Here is a 26,160-nt window from a genome sequence, read left to right on the forward strand (position 1 = left end):
AGCTCCTCTCCCAAATCAATTAACAGAAAAAACAATATTTCTCTACAAACAGAACCTGAATAACCTTTAATAAATAATACCCAAAAAATCCTAAATATATTCCTACACAAAACTACCACTTCGTGTTGAAGTTTAACGTAAAAACAAGAAAACTAATAATTTTCACCAAAAACGGCGAATTCCCTGACATCACCGATGACGTCACTCATGTGCGCCCGTCATGTGACGCGTTTATAATGCGGAAGTCCGCGGACTTCGTGTTGGCCGGCCGAAACATGGAGGGGGTGATGATAACAGAGCATGTGGATTTGGGACAGAGTTATGGCGAAGGAATATGGTTAAGCAGCAACCAAGTGTGCACCCGTGACTACTGCTATGGAGAAAAGGAACCAGGAACAGTAATGGGACAGGTAAGAGACGTGCTGGTACCGGTGTATGCTAGCGTGCGTTGGCGCCATGCCGCCCTGTTCTCCCCGGGCTGGCTGACGAAGCTACTTCGTCACACCTGCGCTTTGCATTCTGGGACAAACACGCCCCGCAGCGTTATCACAACGAACATGGCGGCGCCCGTGTCCCCCGCATGTTCCCCCCGCTCGCCTTCGCTACCAGAATAAAGGATAGCGGCTACAAAAGGTCGAAATATCTTAAAATCGGGAGATTTAGTCTCCCGATCAGGTTGATCGAGACGTTTTCAGTCATTGACTGTTGAAGCCCGACCCCTGGACTGTTGAAGCCTGACCCCTGGACTGTTGAAGCCTGACCCCTGGACTGTTGAAGCCTGACCCCTGGACTGTTGAAGCCTGACCCCTGGCAGTCACTCCGAGTCAAAAAATGGCGATGATTAGATCTTTTTTTTTGCCTTGGAAGTAAAGAAAAAAGAATTTACTTACCGCCCGACCCACTTGAAAAATGTTGGGTCGGGTTACAGCCTTAGGCAGTGTTGTGCCTGAACGTGTTCATTGAATGAAAGTTCATGAGCGCGTTCATAATTGTGGTGAACGTGAACTGAAAGAACTGTATTACTGCTGACAAACGATAATATGAACGCGTTCATTCTGGTGTCTGTGAACGGCACCTTCGTTTTGTAAATTTTCGTTCAATAAAGTGTCAGATTTCTAGAGACTTCCAGGCGAAAAACACCGTTAAGTTGCCCAAAAAGAGCCCATGTCTGGCAAGTGTGAGAGCTCCAGAGTTGTAGAGGCGATAGATCGCGGAGACAGAGATTTCGCGTGTCGCACCGCACTGCACATGCGCATCACAACAAAAAACAGCATTGACGCGACAGCAACGTGTGTCAACAGAGCAGCAGGAGTTGCCCTACTACGACCAGTTACGTGAGTTTTATGATGAGGTCGGTGAGGATTGGAACAATCTAACATTTATGTGCAAACTTTGCCCAGCAAGTTCTCCCTCATGTTTATGAGAATATACTGTGGGGTTGAAAGCTGCTGCTGCTGCTAGTGTGGTGCTGAATGGACAGCAACACATGGGGGAAGTCTGTCCCTTCAATGTGAATGTAAATCCTGGGGAAGGATTCAAAATTGGATATGAAGATGAAATCTGACACATATTTTCAGCAATAAACTAATACAATAATTGCTGCCTGTGGTTGTATTTGGGCTGTGGAAATAATTTAGAAAAAATATTGCATCATATTGAAGAAAAAAAAACTTAACTAGTTCATTTTTTGGAGCTGTGAACTTAGTTCAAAATTTTGAATTATGAACTATGAACTGAACTAGTTTATGTAGAAAGTGAACATTCCCAACACTGGCCTTAGGGACATACATTCAAATTTCTTTTACATTTTGTACATTGTGAACTGCAATATTGATCTAAAATGCCTCTTCATTGTGACAGTCAGCCACAGATTTGTAGTTGTATTTTGTACCGCAGCATGAGGTTGATTTTGGTTCTGATGGTTTCGCTGAAAAAGAAAAAAGGCTATTTTTAAACCCTTTGTATCACCTTGAGTGATGGGATTTTATTTATCGACCTTTTAAAATGCTTTGTCATCAGAATGTTAAAAATTCTGGATTGGAGGCAACTGGTGGCAAAGTGAAATATAAAATGTGAGTGCTTTGGCAGCAAAGTCTTGCTTCTTATGAAGCATGAATTCTCTTTAGCCACGCCCACTTTTAAAATCGAATCAATGTAATGTCAGCACTGCAAGGACAAAGTTCTGCTTGGACGAGATGTCAAGAACAAAATGACGTAATTTTCTGACAGCTCCAGTTCAGCAACCTATGTGGTTGAAAAAATGATAAAGAATGACAATAAAGTGTCTTTTGGTGATGTATTATAAATGTATAAAAGTATCTCTGCAGAGAGTGGAATGGCAGCACAGGTCTACTGAGAGAGAGTGGCATCAGGCAAACACCAGCGCTACTGTTACATCTCTTGTTATATAGCACGGCTGCAGACAGTCCAGGTCTGGCTTTTCCTGTTGCTGGGGAGGAAAGAATAACAACTGAAGCCTAAGATAAAAGAGAACCGAGAGTGTCAAATAGTGAAATATAGGTGTTCATGGACAGATCAAAGCATAATAAATAAACCTTGTTCCTCTTCTTAATCATTGAGATGACATAGAACATGTTGTGCTCAAACCCAACATGTGATTGAACATTATGTAGAATGAGATATAAAACATATCAAAGAAATGATAAGCATAAAAGATTATAACAAGTCATAATCATGTTTCAGTCATACCTACTTGGCCCTACTCTGTCTTCATCACTCTTAAATAAGTAGTTACGCTGTAAAGTAGCTAACGTTAGCGGGGATTATGAAGAAAACCTCTACGAAGCCATATTTCCCAGACCTCTAAAATACATGACTCTAAGGCTACAACTAATGATTATTTTTATTTTATTCTTTTCAGATTCAGATTTCAGACTAGTCAAACAATTTATACTGTAGATCCAGAAAGACATTGTTAACCAAATAGAAGTGGAGTCTAACAGTTTCTAGACAGAGAATATTTACAGATGACGTGTATTATTCATTCAAGTTTATACATTTTTGAGACATTCTGATTTAATGATGTTTCTGCCTTTGTTATAAAAGGGTTTTTGTATGTGTTTATGTGTTTTAGAGACTGTATAATCTGGATCATTATTATGTTTATCAAATTATGATTGCATTCATTTTGATAGTCATGATTATTCTGATTTGTTGTTGCAGCCTTACATAAATCAGTACTCAGAGTAACTTTATGATGAGAAAATCCCATTACATCAGGGTTGAAAGTTCATAACTTGACTTGGCCAGTGTTGGCAGAAAAAAACATATGTTGGGCGGGTGTTTGTTTTTTGGGATACTTTTGGCCTCTCTCTCTTCTCGCTTGCTCGTTCTCTAAGTGCTCGCTCTATCCTGTCTGTTTTCTACAAGTGAGAACGTTTACATATAATAGCCTATAGCGCAGTGAAAGCGAGAGAAGATGTGGAGCAGGTTAGAAGAGAATAGCGAGTATGAGAGTTCAGCACGTCAGGACAAGAGGTGGTAAGAGAGATAGTAGTCAGGATTTAGTTGTATTTAATAGCTTTAAGAATAAACTGTTGCATTAATCCCGGGACATGTCCCAGGCGTGAGTGTCTGGAGCAGCAAAGTGTTGAGCGTGGGGAGGTGTACAGTACTGTGTATATTCATCATAAAAATGCAGTAAATGATGTAGAGTTCACCTGATACAGTATGTACAGTAATTTTGGCGGGTTGTGTGTGTATTTTCTCTGCCCATGGGGCTGGAAACGGTGAGATTCATCTGGCAACCATGACAACCCTGGCTGTGACTTCTTCTGTCTGTCCAGGTCATGTTGACAGTGTTTGGAGTCTATGTTCTGACAGACGACAGAAACATTCTGGACGCTCAGAAGATCTTTGTTTCTGCGGCGCTCATAAACATTTTAAAGACCCCACTGAGCCAGCTCCCGTTTGCCATCAGCACAGCAGCTCAGGTACCAGTGCTCCTCCTCCGCAACGCTGACTCCTCCTCCGCAACGCTGACTCCTCCTTTGCACCGCTGACTCCTCCTCCGCAACGCTGACTCCTCCTCCACACCACTGACTCCTCCTCTCAACCGTTGACTCCTCCTCCGCATAGATGACTCCTCCTCCACGCCACTGACTCCTCTCAACCGTTTACTCCTCCTCCGCATAGATGACTCCTCCTCCACGCCACTGACTCCTCTCAACCGTTGACTCCTCCGCACAGATGACTCCTCCTTTACACCGCTGACTCCTCCTCCACACCACTGACTCCTCCTTTACACCACTGACTCCTCCTCCACACCACTGACTCCTCCTCCACACCACTGACTCCTCCTCTACGTTGGGCTCATCTTTAGGCCGTGGTTTCCCTCAAACGCCTCACCAACTTCCTGCAACAAGACGAGGTGAAAGAAGACAGTGTTCTCAGGCTGGACTACAGCGCAGGTGGGACGTCCTCACTCTGTCCACTTGTTATTCTCCAATCTGAGTCTATTACCCAGTTTGTGTCAATCATGCTAGTTGTGTCGGTGTAATCCCTCATTCGTCCAGGCGTGTTCCATAGTAGAAAAAGCTTCAGTTGTAGTCATCTGGACTCAGTTAGAAAAAATAGACGTTTCGACTCTCATCCAAGAGTCATTGTCAATAACAGAATTTAGGTCGAGAACTCCGATATTTATACTCTTCTGTGGTAAGTCCAGCCCATTGGGCGGAGCCTTCCTGAAGTAGAAAGCGTTGTTTGTTATTTTCTCAGGCTCCCCAAAACTGTGGCTCCGCTATGTCGATGATACTTTTGTAACAATCAAGAAACAAGAGCTGGAAACCTTCTCTGATCACATCAATGCTGTGGACCCACATATCAGGTTTACAAGAGAAGACGCTAAGGAGAATCGCTTGGCCTTTCTTGATTGTTCCACGATCAGAGGAGAGGACGGGAAACTCCAAATAGAAGTATATAGGAAACCTACACACACGGACCAGTATCTGCTCTTTGGTTCCAACCACCCACTACAGCACAAGCTGTGATCAGAACCTTACAACACAGAGCTCAAGGTGTGCCCACCAGCTCAGAGGGCAAGAAGAAAGAGGAAAAACATGTCCGAAATGCCCTCTCAGCCTGTGGTTACCCCGCTTGGGCTCTCAACAGAGTGAAGAGAACCAAGAAGCAGGATAAAAGGGAAACTGAACAGAGAAAGAAGGGTGTTTCTATCCCTTATGTGTCTGGCCTGTCGGAAAAACTGCAGAGATTTTTTAGACAACACGAAGTCCCTGTTTATTTTAAACCAGGAAACACTTTAAGACAAAAACTGGTTCACCCTAAGGACAAGTTGCCGACCCAAAAACAGAGCAATGTAGTTTATTCGATCCAATGCAGTGAAGAAAGCTGTAAAGAACGGTACATAGGTGAGACGAAACAGCCTCTACACAAGAGGCTTTATCAGCACAGAAGAAATACAAGTTCAGGACCTCAGAGTGCCGTGCATCTCCATCTTGAAGCCTCTAATCACTCGTTTGAAGACGGTGAGGTGAAGGTTTGAAGCAGGAGAAAAGATGGTTTGAAAGAGGAGTCAAGGAAGCAATTTTTGTTAAAAAAGAAAGACCTTCTTTAAACAGGAATGGAGGGCTAAGATTCAATCTTCCTGTAGTCTACAATGGTATACTGAACCCCTGGAAAGGTAGAGGACCAGGACCAGGACATTCAGATGCTAATCAGGTACTCAGGGTGGTTGAGCCAGGGTCTCACAAAGACAAAGAGGATTCTAATAGCCCATTAAAATTCTGAATAGGCTAGCTCGGTAGATACAAGGGGGGAGTTTCTGTTGAAACAAACAACTCTTTCTACTTCAGGAAGGCTCCGCCCAATGGGCTGGACTTACCACAGAAGAGTATAAATATCGGAGTTCCCGACCTAAATTCTGTTATTGACAATGACTCTTGGATGAGAGTCGAAACGTCTATTTTTTCTAACTGAGTCCAGATGACTACAACTGAAGCTTTTTCTACTATAATCATGCTAGTTGTTAACTTATAATAGACTATATTTAAATTACCAGGAAGGGTTAACATTTCATTTGTAACCTTAGTTTGTCATTCATTTAAAGATATATGCTTATTTTTACATACTTATTATTAAATTTATCATCTCCTCCTTGAACCGACACCTTAACGTGGTGGAGGGGTTTGAGCGCCCAAATGATCCCAGGAGATATGTTGTCAAGACCCTGGTAGGGTCTCCCAAGGCAAACAAGTCCTGAAGTACCCAGCCTTCTTAGAGTCCCTGGGAGGGGACTGGACAGGCTCCGTTGTTCTGCTGGGGGAATTTAAATGCGCACGTGGTCAACGACAGTGACACCTGGAGAGGGGTAATCTGAAAGAATGGTGTTCAAAACCACTGAACATGAGCGGTGTTCAGTTATTGGACTTCTGTGCTAGCCAAGAATTGTCCATAATCTTCACCATGTTCAAGCACAAGGGTGTCCATCAGTGCACGTGGCACCAGGACACCCTAGGCCGGAGGTCAATGATCGACTTTGTTGTCGTGTCATCTGACCTCCGGCCGCGTGTCTTGGACACTCGGGTGAAGAGAGGGGCAGAGCTGTCAACATATGAGGTGAGTTGAATCTGCTGGCGGAGGAGTAAGCCGGACAGACTTGGTATTGTTAAGGTCTATTGGGAACGTCTTTTGTAGCCCTCTGTCAGCAGGGTCTTCAACTCACACCAAACAACAAACACCTCCGGGAGAGAAGCTCTCCCGGAGGTGTTTGTTAATGCAGCTGCTTGGAGCTGTAGTCGCAAGGTCTCGGTGGCAACCTCCGAACCGGGTGGTTGACACCAAAAGTGAGGGATGTCGTCAGGCTGGCTTGTAGGACTCCTGAGGCCGCTGACCGGTATCAGCGGGCCAGGGGTACCGCAGCTTGTGCTGTCACAGAGGCAAAAACCCAGGGCTGGGAGGAGTTTGGGGAGGTACGCTGGAGGGACTATGTCTCTTGGCTGGCCTGGAAACGCCTCGGGATCCCCCCGGATGAGTTGGAGGAAGTGTCTGGGGAGGGGGAGGAGTCCCTGCTTAGACTACTGCCCCTGCGACCCAGCCCCGGATAAGCAGAAGAAGATGGATGCATGGAATTTCTTTGATAGATCATAATTTTACATTTTGATCATTGTTGAACACAATATTGATCTAAGACAGCTTAATAATGGAGACAGGTCCGTTGACTTCCTGTCCCAAACTGCAGAACAGATAAGTGAACTTTCACTCTAACAAGCAGTAGACTGTTAATAAAAATACAAGATCTTGGTGAAAAAAGAATTGACAGTGGAATGAGCATTGCAGAAGATCCCTGAAACAAAGCCACAACTTATGCGTTCTATGCCACTTTTCTGGGACAAAGACTGGCATGATTAACTCAAACTTGGAAATGACAGATGATCACACAACTCACATGTGTCTCTCTTCAGATGCCCCAGCTATAGAGGTGCATGCTGGGTACTTTTCCTGGTCCAAAGACTCCACCCCTTTCCTGAGCAGTATAAACCTGATGGTGGAGCGCGGGGCTCTGGTGGCCATCGTGGGACCGGTTGGCTCAGGAAAGTCCTCTCTGCTTGCAGCAATTTTGGGGGAGATGGAGAGGAGGAGTGGCTCAGTAAGCACCAGAGTGAGTGTTGTGCCCTGGGGGATTCAAGGGACAAGGGCAGGTAACGCTTGTCTAGTCCTTGTAACAGAGGGTGTCCGTATGGCCAAAAAGTCCTTTGCAAACAATAAAATATTGTGTCATTTTTTTTCATGTCATGTTTTCATATTTGAATAAGGCATTTGTGTAAAAATGGCAAATATACTAATATAAAGCTGACAAATGGACAAAGCCATTTCTAGATTAATTTTAATTATGCATTAGATACAAAAAAGATTTACTGAAGGGATTTTGGAGATCCTATTTCATATTTGAGTAAACTTTTTTTACTGAGAATCGGCGTAAACATTTAAGTTAATCAGACTTAGAATTAGACAGAAACAAATCCTTCTCTCTGATCAATGGGAGAAAAATGCATTTGGAGAAATTGGCTTTTGAAGTTACAGTATAGTATAATCAATTAAATAATAAAATATCTTTAGGTAGAGATTGGACAATACTGTTGTTTCCATATGAAAGATTGTAAAACAACTAAAAGGTTTGTCAATTAGATATTTTGTCTAAATTGTGCAGTCCTATTCACAATGATATTGAGTGTAATTCAAGTGATTGAGATGCACCTTATCTGGTTTTACTACATTTTCAAAGCAGAAGGTGAAGGTTTTAAATTTTTTCTAAACTAAACTTTATATTTGTGTGTTTATATATTATATTATATTTGTATCTGAAAGAACCAAGGAACATCTGTACTTAAGACTGATCTTTTATCTGCATAGGGCTCAGTGGCGTTTGTCCCACAGCAGGCATGGACCTTGAATGCCTCGTTGAAGGAGAACATTCTGTTTGGAGCGCCACGCTCTGAGAGCTGGTACCACCGTGTGCTGGAGGCCTGTGCTCTGCTTCCTGACCTGGAGCTGTTGCCTGCAGGAGACAGCTCGGAGATCGGGGAGAAGGTCAGAGCAGGACACTTCCAGGGGAGACGCAGGGTCTTAAAAGCTTTAGAAAATATTGAATTTGATAGTGCCAATCGGTCAATGGCAGACACCCACAGCTATCTGGTTTCAGTCATGAATAAACTCAACGCAAAAGGAAATTTGCATAAACTGCTCACACATTAGAACACTCCTAATCCTTACTGTCAGATGTAGCTCTGACAAGTATACAACAAGAAATTACACTGTTCAAAAGCACAGCTGCATTTTAAAATGCAAATGTGGCTTTGCTTAGAAAATACTGATAAATGTTTAGGCAAGGCAAATGTATTTGTAGAGCACAATTTGTACAAAAGGCTATTCAAAGTGCTTCAACAGAAAAAAAAAAACACATTAAAATCACAACACAGATAAAGAAAGAGAAGAGTACAAATTCAACCTTTCAGTCATATGCACAGCTTAGATTTGAACATTGTCAGAGTAGAGGCCTCAGGACAGGAAGACTGTTCCAGATTTTAGATGCATAAAACTGAAATACAGATTCCCCATGTTTAGTCCTGACTCTGGCACCAGCAGGAGGCCGGTCCATGTTTAGTCCTGACTCTGGCACCAGCAGGAGGCCGGTCCATGTTTAGTCCTGACTCTGGCACCAGCAGGAGGCCGGTCCATGTTTAGTCCTGACTCTGGCACCAGTAGGAGGCCAGACCATGTTTAGTCCTGACTCTGGCACCAGCAGGAGGCCAGTCCATGTTTAGTCCTGACTCTGGCACCAGCAGGAGGCCGGTCCATGTTTAGTCCTGACTCTGGCACCAGCAGGAGGCCGGTCCCTGAGGTCCTCAGAGTCTGAGATGGTTCATATGGCACTAACATGTCTGAGATGTACTTTGGTGCTAGGCCATGGAGAGACTTGTACACAAGCAGAGCTGCTTTAAAGTCTCTTCTCTGAGCCACAGGGGGCAGTGCAGAGACCTGAGAACAGGACTAATGTGATGGTACTTCCTGGTTCTAGTCAGGACTAATGTGATGGTACTTCCTGGTTCTAGTCAGGACTAATGTGATGGTACTTCCTGGTTCTGGTCAGGACCCGAGCAGCAGCGTTTTGGATGTACTGCAGCTGTTTTACAGCTCGTTTGGAAGGGCCAGTGAGCGGGCATGGATAAGTCTATCCAAGTCTGGTTTAGACACTATACCTTAGATGGTAAAAAGCTGCTGATGTGATTGATTCGATGTGGCTGTGTTCATCTGAGTTCATTATTAGCATTAGTGATTAACACATGTCAAACATAATGGACTCAAAGAATCTTCTAACAAAAGAAACATGATATTTTAGTGTCTGAAACTTCCTGTGTTTGGTGATAGTGCTGCTTTAAATTCAGAAAGTATTAACAGGATTTTGATATTTTAGTGCCTACTTTGATGGAAGTCTTTGCCAGGTAAAAGTCTATGGAAAGTTATGGAAAAGACATTCAGACTTCCGGGTTATGGCAACGCTTTGAACTGACGTACACACACCTCTACTACAAAACTTGGCTTTAAAAATCATCGTTTGACCCACCTAATCTCAAAGAAGAACAATGGATGCGTAACCAAGGAAGACACAAGGTTGGTGACACCGCGGGACCAAAACAAACAAGGCCCATTTGGAAACAGCCCGCATCACAAGCTAATGAAGCTAATGAGACTAAAATGGCTAACAAGCCTGAGGTGAGGAACAGCGGCTCCTCCCACCAGAGAATCCCAGATAAAGAGTCTCACGGCTTCTTTGCATCAGAAGGGGGAAAGAATATAACTAATCATCTGTTACTGCTCAAGATGTCCGAAATAAGACGCGAAATGCAGCGTGATACGGTGTCTTTTAAAGCTGAGGTGATAGTTGCCATGGGCCCAGCCTTATCTGCTGCAAAAGCCGCTGAGCTGAGAGCAGCGGGAGTAACTGGAGCATGCATGGAGGAAGTCGAGCAGTGTGTTTCAGATAAAATGGACGATCTCCTGACAGTAAGGGCCGAGATGGAGGTTCTGCGGGACAGGGTGACGGCGCTGGGGTCAGAAAACAACAATATGGCAAATAAGCTCCTGGATTTGGAGTCCAGATCACGTCGTCCTCACCTTGATGGGGTCTCAGAGGGAGACGAAGGACAGGATACAGAAAGTTTTTTGAGAAGATTATTCCTGAGCTCCTTGATGGCTCAGTAGTTGAAGTCCCTCCCATTACAACCGAAAGAGCAAATCGCCTGGACAAACCAAAACCAGCAGCTGATAAACCACGAGGCCTGATAAGGAGGTTTCTTAATGATTGGTTTGAAGGAACCTGTCTTGAAGGCTGCAAGGGTTAAAGGAGACCTCCAGGGTAAAAGGCAAGTGCGTCTTCTTTGCTCCAGGTCTTTTTAAAGGTTAGAGGGGGATTCTAGAATGAAATGATTCTATTTTTTTGTACAGTCATTTTGTATCCAGACATTGGACACATTTTTTGGAGAAAATGAATCACATTAGGGATGGATATTTCTGGTTTGGTCAAATATAGTAGAACACAATCTGCATAGCAGGAAATTCTGTGTTCCATCCCATCAATTGTAACTATGAATTATTTTTGATTGTCTAATAAATTGGGCCAATGGTTCCAAGTACAAAGCAAACAGGAGGGGGGACCAGGTACAGGTCTACTGAATTTGGATTTGGAACCATTGGCCCATTTTTTTAGACAATCAAAAACCCTTTAAGGTGTTTAGTAGAAAAAGCTTCAGTTGTAGTCATCTGGACTCAGTTTGAAAAAATAGACGTTTCGACTCTCATCCAAGAGTCATTGTCAATAAAAGAATGTAGATCGAGAACTCCGATATTAATACTGTTCTGTGGTAAGACCCACCCATTGGGAGGAGCCTTCCTGAAGTAGAAAGAGTTGTTTGTTTCAACAGAAACTCCCCCCTTGTATCTACTGAGCTAACCTATTCAGAATTTTAATGGCCTAAATAGGCCATTAAAATTCTGAAAAGGTTAGGTTGACAATGACTCTTGGATGAGAGTCGAAACGTCTATTTTTTCAAACTGAGTCCAGATGACTACAACTGAAGCTTTTTCTACTATGGAACACGCCTGGACGAATGAGGGATTACACCGACACCTTTAAGGTGTTGCAATCTATATTTGACCGAACCAAAAATATCTATCCCTAATGTGATTCATGTTCTCCAAAAAGATTTGTCCAGTGTCTGGATACAAAATTAATGTACAGAAAATGTAAAGTCTCTTACTGGCAACCCCCTCTGACCTTTAAAAATATTTACCCATTTAAATGGCAAACAGAATCTCTTAGATATTTAGGTGTGGTCCTCCAAAGAGACCTATCAACTACTCTGGAGAAAAATTATACCTTTTATATATGTGATCAACCACGGGAAAAAACGTCACAAGTCGGCCCGGACCAAACAGAGAAAAACAGGGTTTTAGCTTTTTTCCCCCAAATTAGTGATTTTCTTTTTTTTGCATTATGTGAAAGTTGAAGTTATAAAGGAGCCCCTCCGTGCTTCAGATAACAGTATTCATTACCTTAAAAGTACACATTAAGCCGTTAAAAATGGGTAGTTTTCATGCTCCGCGTTACCTTTTTTTTTCAGCGCATGTTGATCTTTTTCCACCAATCAGCTGCGAACCACATGGCTACAGCTACTGTTCTCCTCAGAGACATTATTCATTTCTCCAGACTTTCTCCAGAGCTTACATTCCCTGGACTGCATTGCAACGGAACTGAGGTACTTTTACTCTAAAGTATTGCTTTAACGCTGTGTTTTAAAACCTGTTACCATCCACCTGTGGCCCGCGAGCATTTTCCAAATTACAAAAGTTCTCTTAAATCATCACTTTTATTTCCGTGGTCAATACCAGCAAGTTATACATCATTTCAAAGCTTATTTTCTCAACAAAACAAATATGTCATTGATTTACATTGAATAATTTGCCCCAAAAGCAATTACCAATAGTTTGTGAGAAAGTCTCAACTTTTACAAACGCATGTCCTGTTTGCTGTTTATGACGGACGAAACGGCTTTAATTCTGTTCATCCTTGTGCTCAGTCTGTCCGTAAGGAATCATTGAACAACAATATACACATGTATTTTTCATGAAATTATCCGATTTCGAGATATTGTCAAGTAAATAAAGTTTTCTTCGTTGACGATAGTCAGAGAATGCGCTCGTCCGGCGCATTTCTTCGTCCATAACAAATGACCTGTTTGACTTATAAGATGGTGTTTGGCATCGATCTCTTCCACAGACTATTACCTACAGAATGAAACCATCCACAAAAATGCGCCGCTTCCAAAGCGCGCGTCCATCTTTGTTTTTAGCCCTTAGCTACTGCTAACAGTCACGTAGGAGACTTTGATTGACATATTATTCTAGCCACTAAGAATAGCTTTGCAAATGGTAGGCGGGACAAAGGCCTTATTCACACTGTTCTTGTGTGAATTGTGTGAATTCTCCCTGTTCTTGTGCGTCAGAGCCTAGATATTTCTGCATTTTGCGACTAGATTTTACGCATCACGTTTTCTGATTTTATTAGCCTTTTGGACGCGCATTTTGTTAGATATATGTATTATTATACCAACACAGTAGTAGAAAAAGCTTCAGTTGTAGTCATCTGGACTCAGTTTGAAAAAATAGACGTTTCGACTCTCATCCAAGAGTCATTGTCAATAAAAGAATTTAGATCGAGAACTCCGATATTAATACTGTTCTGTGGTAAGACCCGCCCATTGGGAGGAGCCTTCCTGAAGTAGAAAGAGTTGTTTGTTTCAACAGAAACTCCCCCCTTGTATCTACCGAGCCTATTCAGAATCTTAATGGGCTATTAGAATCCTCTTTGTCTTTGTGAGACCCTGGCTCAACCACCCTGAGTAGCATCTAAATGTCCTTGTCCTGGTCCTCTACCTTTCCAGGGGTTCAGTAACCCATTATAAATAACAGGAAGATTGAACCTTAGCCCTCCATTTCTGTTTGAAGGTCTTTCTTTTTTAACAAAAATAGCTTCCTTGACTCCTCTTTCAAACCATCTTTTCTCCCTGCTTAAAACCTTCACCTCAGGGAAGCAGGGAGAAAAGATGGTTTGAAAGAGGAGTCAAGGAAGCTATTTTTGTTAAAAAAGAAAGACCTTCTTTAAACAGAAATGGAGGGCTAAGGTTCAATCTTCCTGTTATTTATAATTGGTTACTGAACCCCTGGAAAGGTAGAGGACCAGGACAAGGACATTTAGATGCTAATCAGGTACTCAGGGTGGTTGAGCCAGGGTCTCACAAAGACAAAGAGGATTCTAATAGCCCATTAAGATTCTGAATAGGCTAGCTCGGTAGATACAAGGGGGGAGTTTCTGTTGAAACAAACAACTCTTTCTACTTCAGGAAGGCTCCGCCCAATGGGTGGGTCTTACCACAGAACAGTATTAATATCGGAGTTCTCGATCTAAATTCTTTTATTGACAATGACTCTTGGATGAGAGTCGAAACGTCTATTTTTTCAAACTGAGTCCAGATGACTACAATTGAAGCTTTTTCTACTATGGAACACGCCTGGACGAATGAGGGATTACACCGACATTATACCAACACAAAAATAAAATAAAAATATTCTTTATTTTTTTTTCACCTCAATATGGGAAATTCATGGGTAAACTCATATTTACACATTTTCACATTCAAGGCAAGGCAAGGCAAGGCAAGTTTATTTGTGTCGCACATTTCATACACAAGGCAATTCAAAGTGCTTCACAGCAGGAAAAATGCATTCAAATCACAAAGAAATTACAGAAACAGAAATACAATAAAATTAACTAAATTAAAAAATATCAATCCAACTGATTGTCTAAACTAATAAAATCACAAACAAAAGAGAAGAGTGCAAAGAAAAAATCCTTTCAGTCACATGCGCAGCTAAACAAAACTGTTTTTAGCTTAGATTTGAACATTGTCAGAGTAGAAGCCTGTCTCACATCTTCAGGAAGACTGTTCCAGATTTTAGCTGCATAAAACTGAAACGCAGATTCCCCATGTTTTGTCCTGACTCTGGCACCAGCAGGAGGCCGGTCCATGTTTAGTCCTGACTCTGGCACCAGCAGGAGGCCGGTCCATGTTTAGTCCCGACTCTGGCACCAGCAGGAGGCCGGTCCATGTTTAGTCCTGACTCTGGCACCAGCAGGAGGCCGGTCCCTGAGGTCCTCAGAGTCCGAGATGGTTCATATGGCACTAACATATCCAAGATGTACTTTGGTGCTAGGCCATGGAGAGACACATTCATTGTTTTTAGCAGTTATAATATGTATTAGTGGCCTACAAAACATCAAAATGTATGTTTTATGTTCATAGAGGAGCTAAAATTGTAATAAAACAGTTTGGCACAGTTGGCACATATGTGTCTGACCGTGGATAAAGCAGGTACATGTCTACCCGGAGACATTTTCACAGTTTTATTTTCCGAGTTATTCACAGATTCTGAAAGTGTGAATTCAAAGCTTTCCAATGATGTCTCACTCATGTAGATCTGATCATATTTGAGTAAGTTGTGGTCATTTGAATGTAATCAACTCTCAAAACCTTTCACTGAGAAAACGGCTTCCAAAGTTTCTCACCGTAGTGAGCCCAGAGTCACAGGGGGCGGGGCTCATTTGCATCTCATTGAGATAAGCCCTCCCCCCTGTCACACTGACAGCACCTCCCCCTACAGCTGTCACTCAAGACTCAAGAGGAGTGTTGTTATTGATGGTAACTGGACTTGAATTAGAATAAGAAGTTACTGTATTAAAATGGAAATACTTGGATTACAAAAGGCCCTGAATAGAATCAAAGAATCAGAATGAGAATAGGGTTCATTGCATTTGTCGATAAACATAATTCACAGGTGATTCAGTACAAACAACAAAAGATAATATAAGATAAGATAAGAGCCTTTAATGTTACAACACAGTAGATACAGGGGGAAAGGACAGTAACTTATAGGAAGTTTAAAAAACTCTCTTAATAGAAGAACTCTTATAAACAGATGCCAGGGCCAGGTATACGAACTGCAACAGGTCCATGGCTTTGAATATATGAGATATGAGATAATAGATATGATATGTACACCACCAGAGTCCAATTACATCAGAGATCACATCCTCATCCTCTTCTTCGTCTGTGCACTCTTCTGTGCTGTGACTCTCGGCTCTTGGCATCAAAGCTGTAAACAAATAACAGGACATTTAAGAAATGGCTAACTATTTCACATAAAACACTCATTAACACAATGTGAGAGTTTCAATATAAATACCTGAAGTGCTGATAACTCTTGGATCTTTGGAAGCCGTCTGAAGAAGTGGGATATTGAGGTGAGACTCAGGAGAGCTGTTTTCCACTACCTGATGACAAGGGCGACAATGTAAAAAAAAAATGAGAACAGAAGAAACATATCTTAAGCAGAACAAAGAGCAGCACTGAAGTTCTGCCAGGCTAATGTTTACACATTACAGTAGTCAAATGATATAAACTAACCTCAGCGAAGTCTTCCAAAGCGTCAACCCTGGTCTTCATGTATGCTCGCTTGATAAGTCCAAAGCCGCAATCAGGGGAGAATTTGGTGTGGCCAGCAAACTGCAGGCTCACCTGAAAAACAGATGTTGCTTATGGTTAATTATACTCTAATCATTAAAACATGAAAATCACCAAAATAATGTTTTACACTTACCACGCTCCTTAGCAGACTTCACGTAGAGACAGGTCATGTCAGTCAGGGTGTCTTTGCCAATTCTGAAAAGGGGAATAAAAGGATTAGGGTTAACAGTAATATGGGAATAACACGCTTCACAGATAACAGTTCACATTGTGACGTTAACGGTGTATTTAAGATGCAAAACGAGGAGATATTGGGACATCTGCCCTCGGCTAGCGATGCTAGCTAGCTCACTTGAGATAACACTGCTCGTAAAAGCAAAACACTTGCAGAACACACCAAAACATAAACATACACTCGAGTTTAAAACCGGCGCACATTAAAGTGATTAAAAGCGGGTGTTTTAGTCGCAAAGCTTACCTGGTTCAGCCGTCCTGTTGTCTCTCCCAACACCGTGCACAGAGAGACACACAGGAAGCTGATAATGGCCTGGCAAGCGCGTGATTGGTTCGAGTGACGCAGTGCGTGCGTGACGTGCAACGTACGTAAGCCACGTGACCAGAAGTGGTATCGGGAGTTGTAGTTTTTTTCTCTTCCCTCGCCAAAAAATAACCCGACAACATAGCAAAGTTTAGCTTACAACTTAGCTGCGTTTAGCTCCGGGCTGTGGGGCTAACAGCCGGTTTAGCAGCATAAAACAGACACAAAGCACGACCCACGGGTCAAGAAATACTACATAAGTATATAATTTGTACAGACAAAACGCCGAAAAATAACCCGATAGCATAGCAAAATTTAGCTTACAACTTAGCTCCGAATAGCTGCGATTAGCTCCGGACTGTGGGGCTAACAGCCGGTTTAGCACCATAAAATACACACAAAGCACGACCCACACAACCCACGGGCCAACCCACGCCGAAAAATAACCCGATAACATGGTGATAACAGCAAGTAGTCACATTAAGCCCGTATTGCAGAGTGCACTGAAGCAACATGTTAGCTTAGCATTAGCACCACCGGAGCAGACAAGTAAGATTCTAAAGTGATCACGAGACCGCCTTAAAACACAGCGTTAAAGCAATAATTTAGTAGTAAAGTAAAAGTGTACCTGAGTAAACAGTTCCGTTGCAATGTAGTCCAGGAAATGTAAGCTCTGAAGACTGTGCTCTGCAGACGGTCTGGAGTAATGAGAGGAAAACACGGAGCAGCAGCTGCCATGAGGATCACAGCTGATTGGTGGAAAATGTAAACAATACGTTGGCTAGAAAAAGGTGACGCCCCCCAGGAGAGCAGGAAAAAGACCCGAAAACACCACATTTTTAACAGCTTAATGTATACGTTTAAGACAACCAATAGTGTTATCTGAAGCACACAGGGGCTTATTCATAACTTCAACTAGCACATTCTGCAAAAAAACGAAAATCACACATTTGAAAAAAAAAATCTTTTTTGGGGTTTATCTCAGTTTCACCGAGGCCGACATGTTCCGGCATTTGGGCTGCTGAGCCACATATTTGGATCACTTGTTTCTGAATATACTTTGAAGTCAGACATTGTCTGACTCCATCGCCACCACAGACATTGTTGATTCATTTCTCCCTGTGGCCCTCAGAGGCAACTGTTGTTGTGATTTTGGGCCTTACAAAAATAAATTGATTTGATTTGATTTGATTTGATACAAAAAGGTCAAAGCACCAAAATGCCTGTTCCCAGAGATCTGAAACTTTACACAGTTGTTTATATATAAATCACATTATGTGCTGTCACATATGAAATCATTATTATTTTTGGGAATTTTAAAAAATCGAATTTGAAGAGGGCGCTATTTTATTAGATAGCCACTATATTTACATATAATTACATTCAGCTTGGAAATGTATAAACATTTTTCAATCAGAAAACGTTTTAAGAAACATGGATTTTTTTTTAATTTAAAAAACTTGCGATCTGGTTCAATTCAGGGTGACCACATCATAAGGTGTTTCAGCTACAGATTTATAAAATTCCATTGCTCATGGGTTTTGAGTCTTGTGGCCAAATTGAACGTGTTTTAAATTTAAAATGTAGGAGGAGATGCCATCTCCATATTTTCTACCTGCTTCATCTTCACCTCACTGTCTTCAATAGAGTGGTTGGTGGCTTTAAGATCATCTTAATGGTTCGAAAAAGGAGTTAAAGAGGCAATCTTTGTTTAAAAAAGAAAAAACGCCCTTAAATAGAACCGCTTGTTTAAGATTCAACCTTACGGTTGTTTCCCTGGAATCCCTGGAAAGGTAGATGCCCAGGGCATTCGGATGCTAATCAGGTACTCAATGAGGAGGTAGAGAAAGCCATGTGCTGAACCCAAAACCGTATAAAAGATTGTAAAAAATCTTCCAGCCCAGTCCCGATACCAAACTACTACGCTCTTCTGCCGCTACCACATACCCAATATCCCACATATAGCACTCAGATGAGTGAATGTAACTAGACAAAGAGTGCATGTACAAAACAGATAACCAACATGTAGCACCCAACTATGTGTCAATCAATAACTCAAAAGTATGAAACTTAAATGTATTTTTTGTAGTTTTATTTTCTAAACATCTTTAATTTGGTGACATTAACATCACTTTGACAACTGATTGTTGTTTTAGCAATACAAAAAAGAAAGAAGAAAGAAAGAAAATAATCCAAACCTGTCACTGTCTGCTCACCTCCTGTCTGCTGGTATCTTTCCACTCCAGTCAGCCACGCCTCCTCATCAGGCCAGCTCTTCACACCTGATTCAGCTCTGGCTGCATTTAAGCTTGCTCCTGTCTCTGCTCCTGTCTCTGCGCCAGTGCCAGATTGTTCTTGTCTCATGCCTGACTTTCCAGCATTTTCCCCCGGACATATTCCCTGTTGCCGACCTCGCCTGTCCCTGACCTGCCTGCCTCGTCTCTGCCCTGGATATTACCTCAGCCTTCTGTCTTCGACCACGATTTTCGCCTGTTCCCTCTTGGTAGGATGATGTACTTCCTGTGGCAGCTGAGGAAAGTTAATCTGACAGAGAAGATGATGGTGCAGTTCTACACGGCCATCATTTGAGTCCATCCTCACCTCCTCCATCACCGTGTGGTACGCTGGAGCCACAACCAGGGACAAACAGAGACTACAGCGTAATGTGCGCTCCCGTCACAAGAACAGTTTCTTTCCCTCTGTCGTTGAACTCATGAACACTTCCTAAGCACCTTGCACTCACTTTAATGCTCACTCTTATTGCACTACATAACTTTATTTTATTATTTACATATCATGCCGTTTTGTATTCAGTGTTCAATGTTTTGTTGTTTGTGTTGCATCAAATTACTAGGACAAGTTCCTTTGTCTGTGAATTGTGTTCATTGACAAATGGCAATAAACGATATTCTGATTCTGATTGGCAAGACGCCTGCTCGGCTCTGTGGCTAATCCACCTTCCACCGGACCTGCCTGCCAGTTAAAACATCACCGGACTTTGTATAAAAAAACTACTCTTGTAAGTAAAAGTCATTACCAAGTAATATTCCATCTGCCTGTCCTGCTTTTGGGACGGCAGTAGCTCAGTGGTAGAGTGCTTGTCTTCTGATCTGAAGGTCGGCGGTTCGACAGAGTGGTCAGATCCACTGGCCCGCAGGTTGCAGCTGCCTCATGGGAATACTGTCGTTGTGCCTGTGGCAAGGCGCTTAACCTGACTCGCCCCTGGTATCTGCGGATACCAGGGGCGAGTGTGTGAATGGGTGACTGGTTCCTTGATGTAAAGCGCTTTGAGTGCCTTGATGGTAGAAAAGCGCTATATAAATGTGATTTGATTGTTACCATTTTACCATACCTGTGACAAAAGCAGGATGACCATATTTCTCATCAGCATCCTCACAATTACATTAATGCTTTATAAGCATTTGCAAAAAACAAATAGATCACCTTACATTCAGCACTTTATTCAAAACGTGACCATTACTTGAATTCACATAACCCATGTTTGTGATACCTTTCTTGCTGCAGTTCAGTCTTTTTTGCATGAGGATAACCTCTGCCTTCCCCAGTTTGTGAGAGCACGGGACTGTGTGTCTGACACTCGGACCTGCAGTGTGGGGGCGCCCCAGGGCACTGTCCTCGCGCCCTTTCTCTTCACCCTCTACACTGCAGACCTCAGACACGACACAGACAGCTGTGTCCTGCAGAAGTTCTCTGACCACTCTGTCATCATCGGACTTATCACGGACGACGATGATGCGGAGTACAGAGGACTGGAGCAGGATTTTGTGGACTGGTGTCAGCGGAACCACCTCCTCATCAACGCGGGGAAGACCAAGGAGATGGTGGTGGATTTCCACAGACGCCACCCCACTGCCCCCCTCACCAGTGAACATCCAGGGACGGGACATTGAGAGAGTGGACTTATACAAGTACCTGGGTGTTCATCTGAACCACAAACTGGACTGGACTCATAACACAGACGCACTGTACAGGAAGAGCCAGAGTCGGCTCTACCTCCTGAGGAGACTCAGGTCTTTTGGAGTGACAGGGCCACTCCTGAAGACCTTCTACGACTGTGTGGTGGCATCAGCCCTCCTGTACAGTTTGGCCTGCTGGAGCAGCATCATCACAGAGAGGGAGAGGAAGAAGCTGGACAAAGTCATCAAGAAGTCCAGCTCCGTCCTGGGCTGTGCTCTGGACTCGGTGCAGGAGGTGGGGGACAGAAGGGTCCTGGCTAGATTCACACCTACGCTGGACCATGAGTGTCGCCCCCTGCAGGACACTCTGTCCACTCTGGAGAGCAGCTTCAGTGAGAGACTGATCCACCCTCGCTGTGGTACCTGGACTCCAAATCCCGGATCTTGATTTCCATAGTCTTGTCTCGCTCCAGTGTGACTACCTCGGCTTTCAGCTCCCATAACTCATCCATAATATCAGAAATATGCTGCTTATATAGTCAGAGTGAAATTTGCTAAAGCAGAGCAGAGCGAGTCTGAAGGACTTAGAACTGAGACTTCATGATCTAAAAATAGGCAAAAACAGTGCCACTGTGGAGTGGATAGCACACGTAATCTCCATGTGAGCAATCCGCAAAAAAAAGGAAATAGGCAAAAAGGGCCACAAAATCCGACCTTTGTGAAAGCTTTAGGTCCCTGTCAGTCCTTGTCAGTTATGGGGAAAATGCTGCAGTATCAAAGGACTTGGCTCTAGTCCAAATCACACGGTTTGGGCTTGTACCAAAGAAGTTTTAAACTAGCAATAGCCAATCCAGATATTTGAATAGATCTTGATGTTGACTACTAGTGCTTTTCTGCTCATGTTGTCTAGGGCCTGAACCTGTCTGGGGGTCAGAGGCAGAGGATCAGCTTGGCCCGGGCCATCTACAGAAAGTCAGATATCTATCTTTTTGATGACCCGCTGTCGGCTGTGGACGCTCACGTGGGACAGCACATATTTGAACGAGTCATGGGACCCAACGGACTGCTCCGGGGCCGGGTAACCAAAGCAACTATGTGGTGTTATTTCAATGGAGCAAGTTGGTATAGCTATGCTGGAAATTGATAACTGTAGCTCATTTATTTAAAAAATAAAACTAACAGACAGTAAAACTAACCTAAAACCTCAACATATTAACCTCAAGTCTAGAAATATCACTTTATACCCTTATTTACAAGATTACTCAGCAAGTCTGCCTACTATTTTGAAGGACACACTCCATTCAAAATTGACTTTTAATCATGTTACATTATTCGTTACAAATCTATCTTTTTGATGACCCGCTGTCGTTAATCCACAAGCTCGCCTTTTCTGCTCCTTCTCTGGTCCTCACAAAAACACTTACAATTCAGAGAAAAGTAGAGATACTGTTGCCTGGAAAATCCAGACTAATATCTGGTACACAGAAGAAGAATGTGCTATATTATTACCAGGCAGTGTGAAAGCAGTCATGGTAGAAATCTGAGCAATTAAAAGTTGATTTATTAGCATGGTCTGCCGACACGTTTCGACACTAGCATCTTCATCGGGGCAATGATCAAATTACCAAGTCAAGATAGTACCAAGATAGTGTGATCAATTAACAGTTATTTACAAAGACTAGATGCATACACAAGCATTTAGATGCAACATGAGATTATACTGTATGACTGAGAGATAGAAGAACATTCAGTAAGTATTCCCCAACATCATCTTAAACATACCAGATTCATATGGAGAGAAAAAAATGGTTATTATAGTGTATTTATATTGCACTTTTCCACCTTCAAGGCACTTAGGCCCCTTTGAGTGCTTAGGCAATGTGAAGTGAAGTGTCTTACCTTAAGACATGAGGACATTTCCTCTAGCGCCTCACTATGGCACCTAAGGTTCCTGCGGTCTCCCATTCAAATACCAACCAGGCCCTGTCCTGCTTAGCTTCTGAGAGCGGATGAGATCAGGCATTGGCCAGCAGGTATGGCCGCCAGTCTATTTCTTTGTTGAGGACTTGATGGCTTGTGGCAGCATTTGTAGAAAGCTTCCGATCGCAAAACATTTGAAAAAAACAAGCCACACATATATCATACAGTCTAAAAGTCATGAATCTGGAGGTCATGAAAAAAGTTCAGAGAGGTGGGGATCAAAAACAACGCTCCTACAGAGGGAAACATTCTGGATTTATTCATAGAATGCCACATCCAGGCCTAAACAAAGAAATAGATTTAGATACCGTGTCCATTCTAATGGAAGACTTTTAATTCCACACAAATGAGTGCCTCGGATTTCTTCTGACTGCTGTCATAATATGGAAAGCCCTTCATCTTTATACCACTAACACTTGCCTCATCTTTTCAGAACACCTGTAGATGACCTGTTTTGACCCACTGATGCAATCAGTTTTTTGTCTGTATTTTATTTTTTTCCCCCAGTATGATATATCTGTGGATTGACAGATGGATTAGCCAATACAGAACAGGCGTGGTCCGTCCAAAACAGACACGACAGATTACAGGTAAAAAAGAAAGGAAAAAAAATCACAAAGACTGAAACCCATTGGGGATTTCTGCAGAATCAATGAGTGAAGTATAAAACATTGCTAATCTCAGGAGAGAGAGGTTTGATTTTGCTCTACATTATAGATGAGCAATGAGCTTATTTGTTTCACATGCAGCACGGGAATAAACACATCTCACTGCACACTTCTCTTTGAGTTTGACTCAAGGAACGACAGAGAAGGGGATGACCAGACTCAACTGCAACTGTGTCACAAAAGAGTCTACAGCGCTGAGATGTAACCCGCAGTAAGCCATGTCATTGTGTAACACAGGAATAGATGGGGAATAGGCCAGTGATCTGAAGACTAATAGTTCAGCTCAAGGAGACTGAAGTTGTTTTTGGTTTGTACTTTGTATGTCAGTTTCTATTTTTGTTAATGCATGGGACCAAACAATGTAGACACTTCAAAATGAATGGCCCTTCAGCAATATTTCAATACATTTCAAACCATAAGTGCTAAGCTAAAGTGCTCAGGTAAACTTAACACTCATTGGATTACATTAAGTTGGCAAAATGCACTTTAAAATACATAAAACAAATGTTAAGTACTTAGTTTCCTCATTTACATACTTTTACTTGTTTTGCAGCCTCAGCGTTTTCCTTCATTTGAACTTTTTTCTGGGACAGCTCGCTGAGCACACACGGTGACTTCCTCCTCCAAGTAGGCAGTGCGGTTCCTTGTTCGCTTGGCTACAGTTTTCATGAACACAATAATACAAACAAACATTTACCACATTATCGCCACACTGCTTAGTTCAGATCAGGGATGTCAATCAGAAGAACGGCATCAGCCCGCAGGAGGTCTGAACCGGCCCGGCACGAGTCCAAAATATGAAGGGGGAAAAAACGATCTGCATTCCCTGAATTGTCCGCCGTTGATGCTGATGGTGCACCGTGGTAGACAACAAGACTATGACTCAGAAGCAACAGCAGATGGCAGCAATGCAGCATTCCTGTTTTCCTCTCATTTGCCTGCTTTCCTGTTGTTGACCGTGACACCCTCATCAGCTATGTCTCTCTAAAAAAAGAGAAAAGTGGACAACAAGTGTGGGATTTTACAAGCAAAATGGACTAATTCCTTTTTTATTTTCGGAGGTGAATGGAAAAGCGTGTGCTTGGTGTGTATGCTGTGGCCTGGCTACAGACAGTGCACCATCAATGGTCAGGAAAAAGGCAGGTGTTGTGACAAAGTTCAGAGAGAAAGTTCAAGCTGCAAATGGAGGAGGTCATTTCTGGACATTTCACTGTATTTTGAATCGGAAGGCATTGTGTTGGAAGCCGTTAAGAATGGATCACGTCATGGAGATTGTTGTTCAAACGGTTTGTTTCATCCGAGGCAGAGGTTTGAATCATGGTCAGTTTGACTGCTTCTCAGTGACAGTAACAGTACCCATGGCCTGCCATACCACACTGAAGTAAGATGGCTAAGCTCAGGTGCTGTGCTAAAGCGCTTCTTTGATCTACTTTTCACAAAAAAAATTCGTATGGATAAATGTAAAGCAGATCTAATCAGATGGAATACATTCCCTCGTTCTATTGCAGGACGAGTCAATTTGATTTAGATAACATTTCTTCAGTTTTTTATTTTTTCCAACACATACCAATCCATATAAAAGAATCCTTTTTCCAAACTATCGACAAACTCATGAATAATTTTGTTTGGGCCCGTAAACCAGCACGTGTCCGAAGGTCAATAATACAACTTCCAAAAAAATCTGGAGGACTGGCACTCCTTCATTTTTGACATTATTATCAGTCAGTCAAACATCAATACAATTTTATACTAAAGTCACACATCTCTTGTAGTCTCTCATGGCTCCAAGCTGAGAAAGTCATCTTTATCTTCTCTGCACTCTGTGGTCTGATCCCAAGCATCAATCAAGCTGAGCAATATCTTAAGAAACCCAGTTAATATGAATATAATTAAGATAAAAAATGAAATACATTGTTTACTCAAAGTTTCCCTCAATGCACCCATTCTAAATCATTAGTTATTTCAACCTGGTTCCGACCAAGCGTTTGCAAAATGGTCTTGTATGATGAGGACATTTTTGCTACATTCATTTCCTGCATATGAAATCTAACCTTCCAAACACCCACCTGTTTGGCTATTTCTAAATCCGACATTTCATTCAGACCCAATTTCCCCACTACCTCAATCTCCCAATGGAAGCAGGAATTGATCAGTTGATGAGTCTAAAGTGGAAAGAAAAACATCAATCTAACTTATCTACTCCAAAATAAACATCCTAATTCCTGACCCATCTGTATTCTTTCAAGTTCCATTTTATTTTTCTTGCTGGGAGGTGGAGATAATTGAGCACATGGGTAAATGGACACGGACTGATGGACAGGAAAGAAGAGGAGCGGAAGTGACTAAATTAGCATTCCAGGCAGTCCGGACGAACAGGGATATCGGACAAACCTGTGAACATACAGTAACATACTTCTTTAACTTCCCACACCCTCAACATTTGTCAAATAACTGTGTTTACCCAAATAAGGTAGAAATAAATAAAAAAGATTATAAGTATAAATCCTGTCTGATCAAAGTGTATTACATTTGTGAGTGTGTTTCATTATTTTTGGACATAATTGAGGTGTAACATGCGGGCCAGCTGTGGTACATTTATGGCCTTCCTTCTGTCCGCCCCTTGGGGGCTCGGCGAGTCTGCATCACATTGAGTGTTTGTCTGTGCGGCGTTCACCTCCGGGGGCACCGTTTCAGAGACTGTAAAGGCCATATAAGCATGAGGAGCTTAAGAGGGTCAGCTTTCTGCCCATCTTACAGTCTGTCACTTTCGATTTTTTAGCCCCCGAAGCATTACTTTGTTTTTCATGTTTTGAGGGTGAAATAGGGATTTTTCAGACAAATATTACATTATTGTACATTATATTATTAATACTATAACCTGGAAATCTCCTGTGCTCTTTCTTGTTCTGAGCATTTTTCTTCAAATCGTGTTAATTAAAACT

General features: G+C 42.4%; 1 protein-coding gene across 1 annotated transcript in view; it reads left to right on the top strand.

The window, feature by feature from the left end:
* LOC140378270 (multidrug resistance-associated protein 1-like) overlaps positions 1–26,160 on the top strand; it is a 180,000-nt gene that overhangs the window by 46,700 nt on the left and 107,140 nt on the right. The window contains exons 7-11 of the mRNA XM_072464033.1: positions 3,807–3,953; positions 4,343–4,430; positions 7,440–7,636; positions 8,389–8,565; positions 21,481–21,648. Of these exons, the coding sequence (XP_072320134.1) occupies positions 3,807–3,953; positions 4,343–4,430; positions 7,440–7,636; positions 8,389–8,565; positions 21,481–21,648 (777 nt within the window). The remainder of the gene's footprint in view (positions 1–3,806; positions 3,954–4,342; positions 4,431–7,439; positions 7,637–8,388; positions 8,566–21,480; positions 21,649–26,160) is intronic.

This window comes from Eucyclogobius newberryi, unplaced genomic scaffold (genome assembly GCF_026437365.1).
Source record: "Eucyclogobius newberryi isolate DKJ021-1_F unplaced genomic scaffold, fEucNew1.0.hap1 SCAF_4, whole genome shotgun sequence".
Taxonomy (NCBI): Eukaryota; Metazoa; Chordata; class Actinopteri; order Gobiiformes; family Gobiidae; genus Eucyclogobius; species Eucyclogobius newberryi.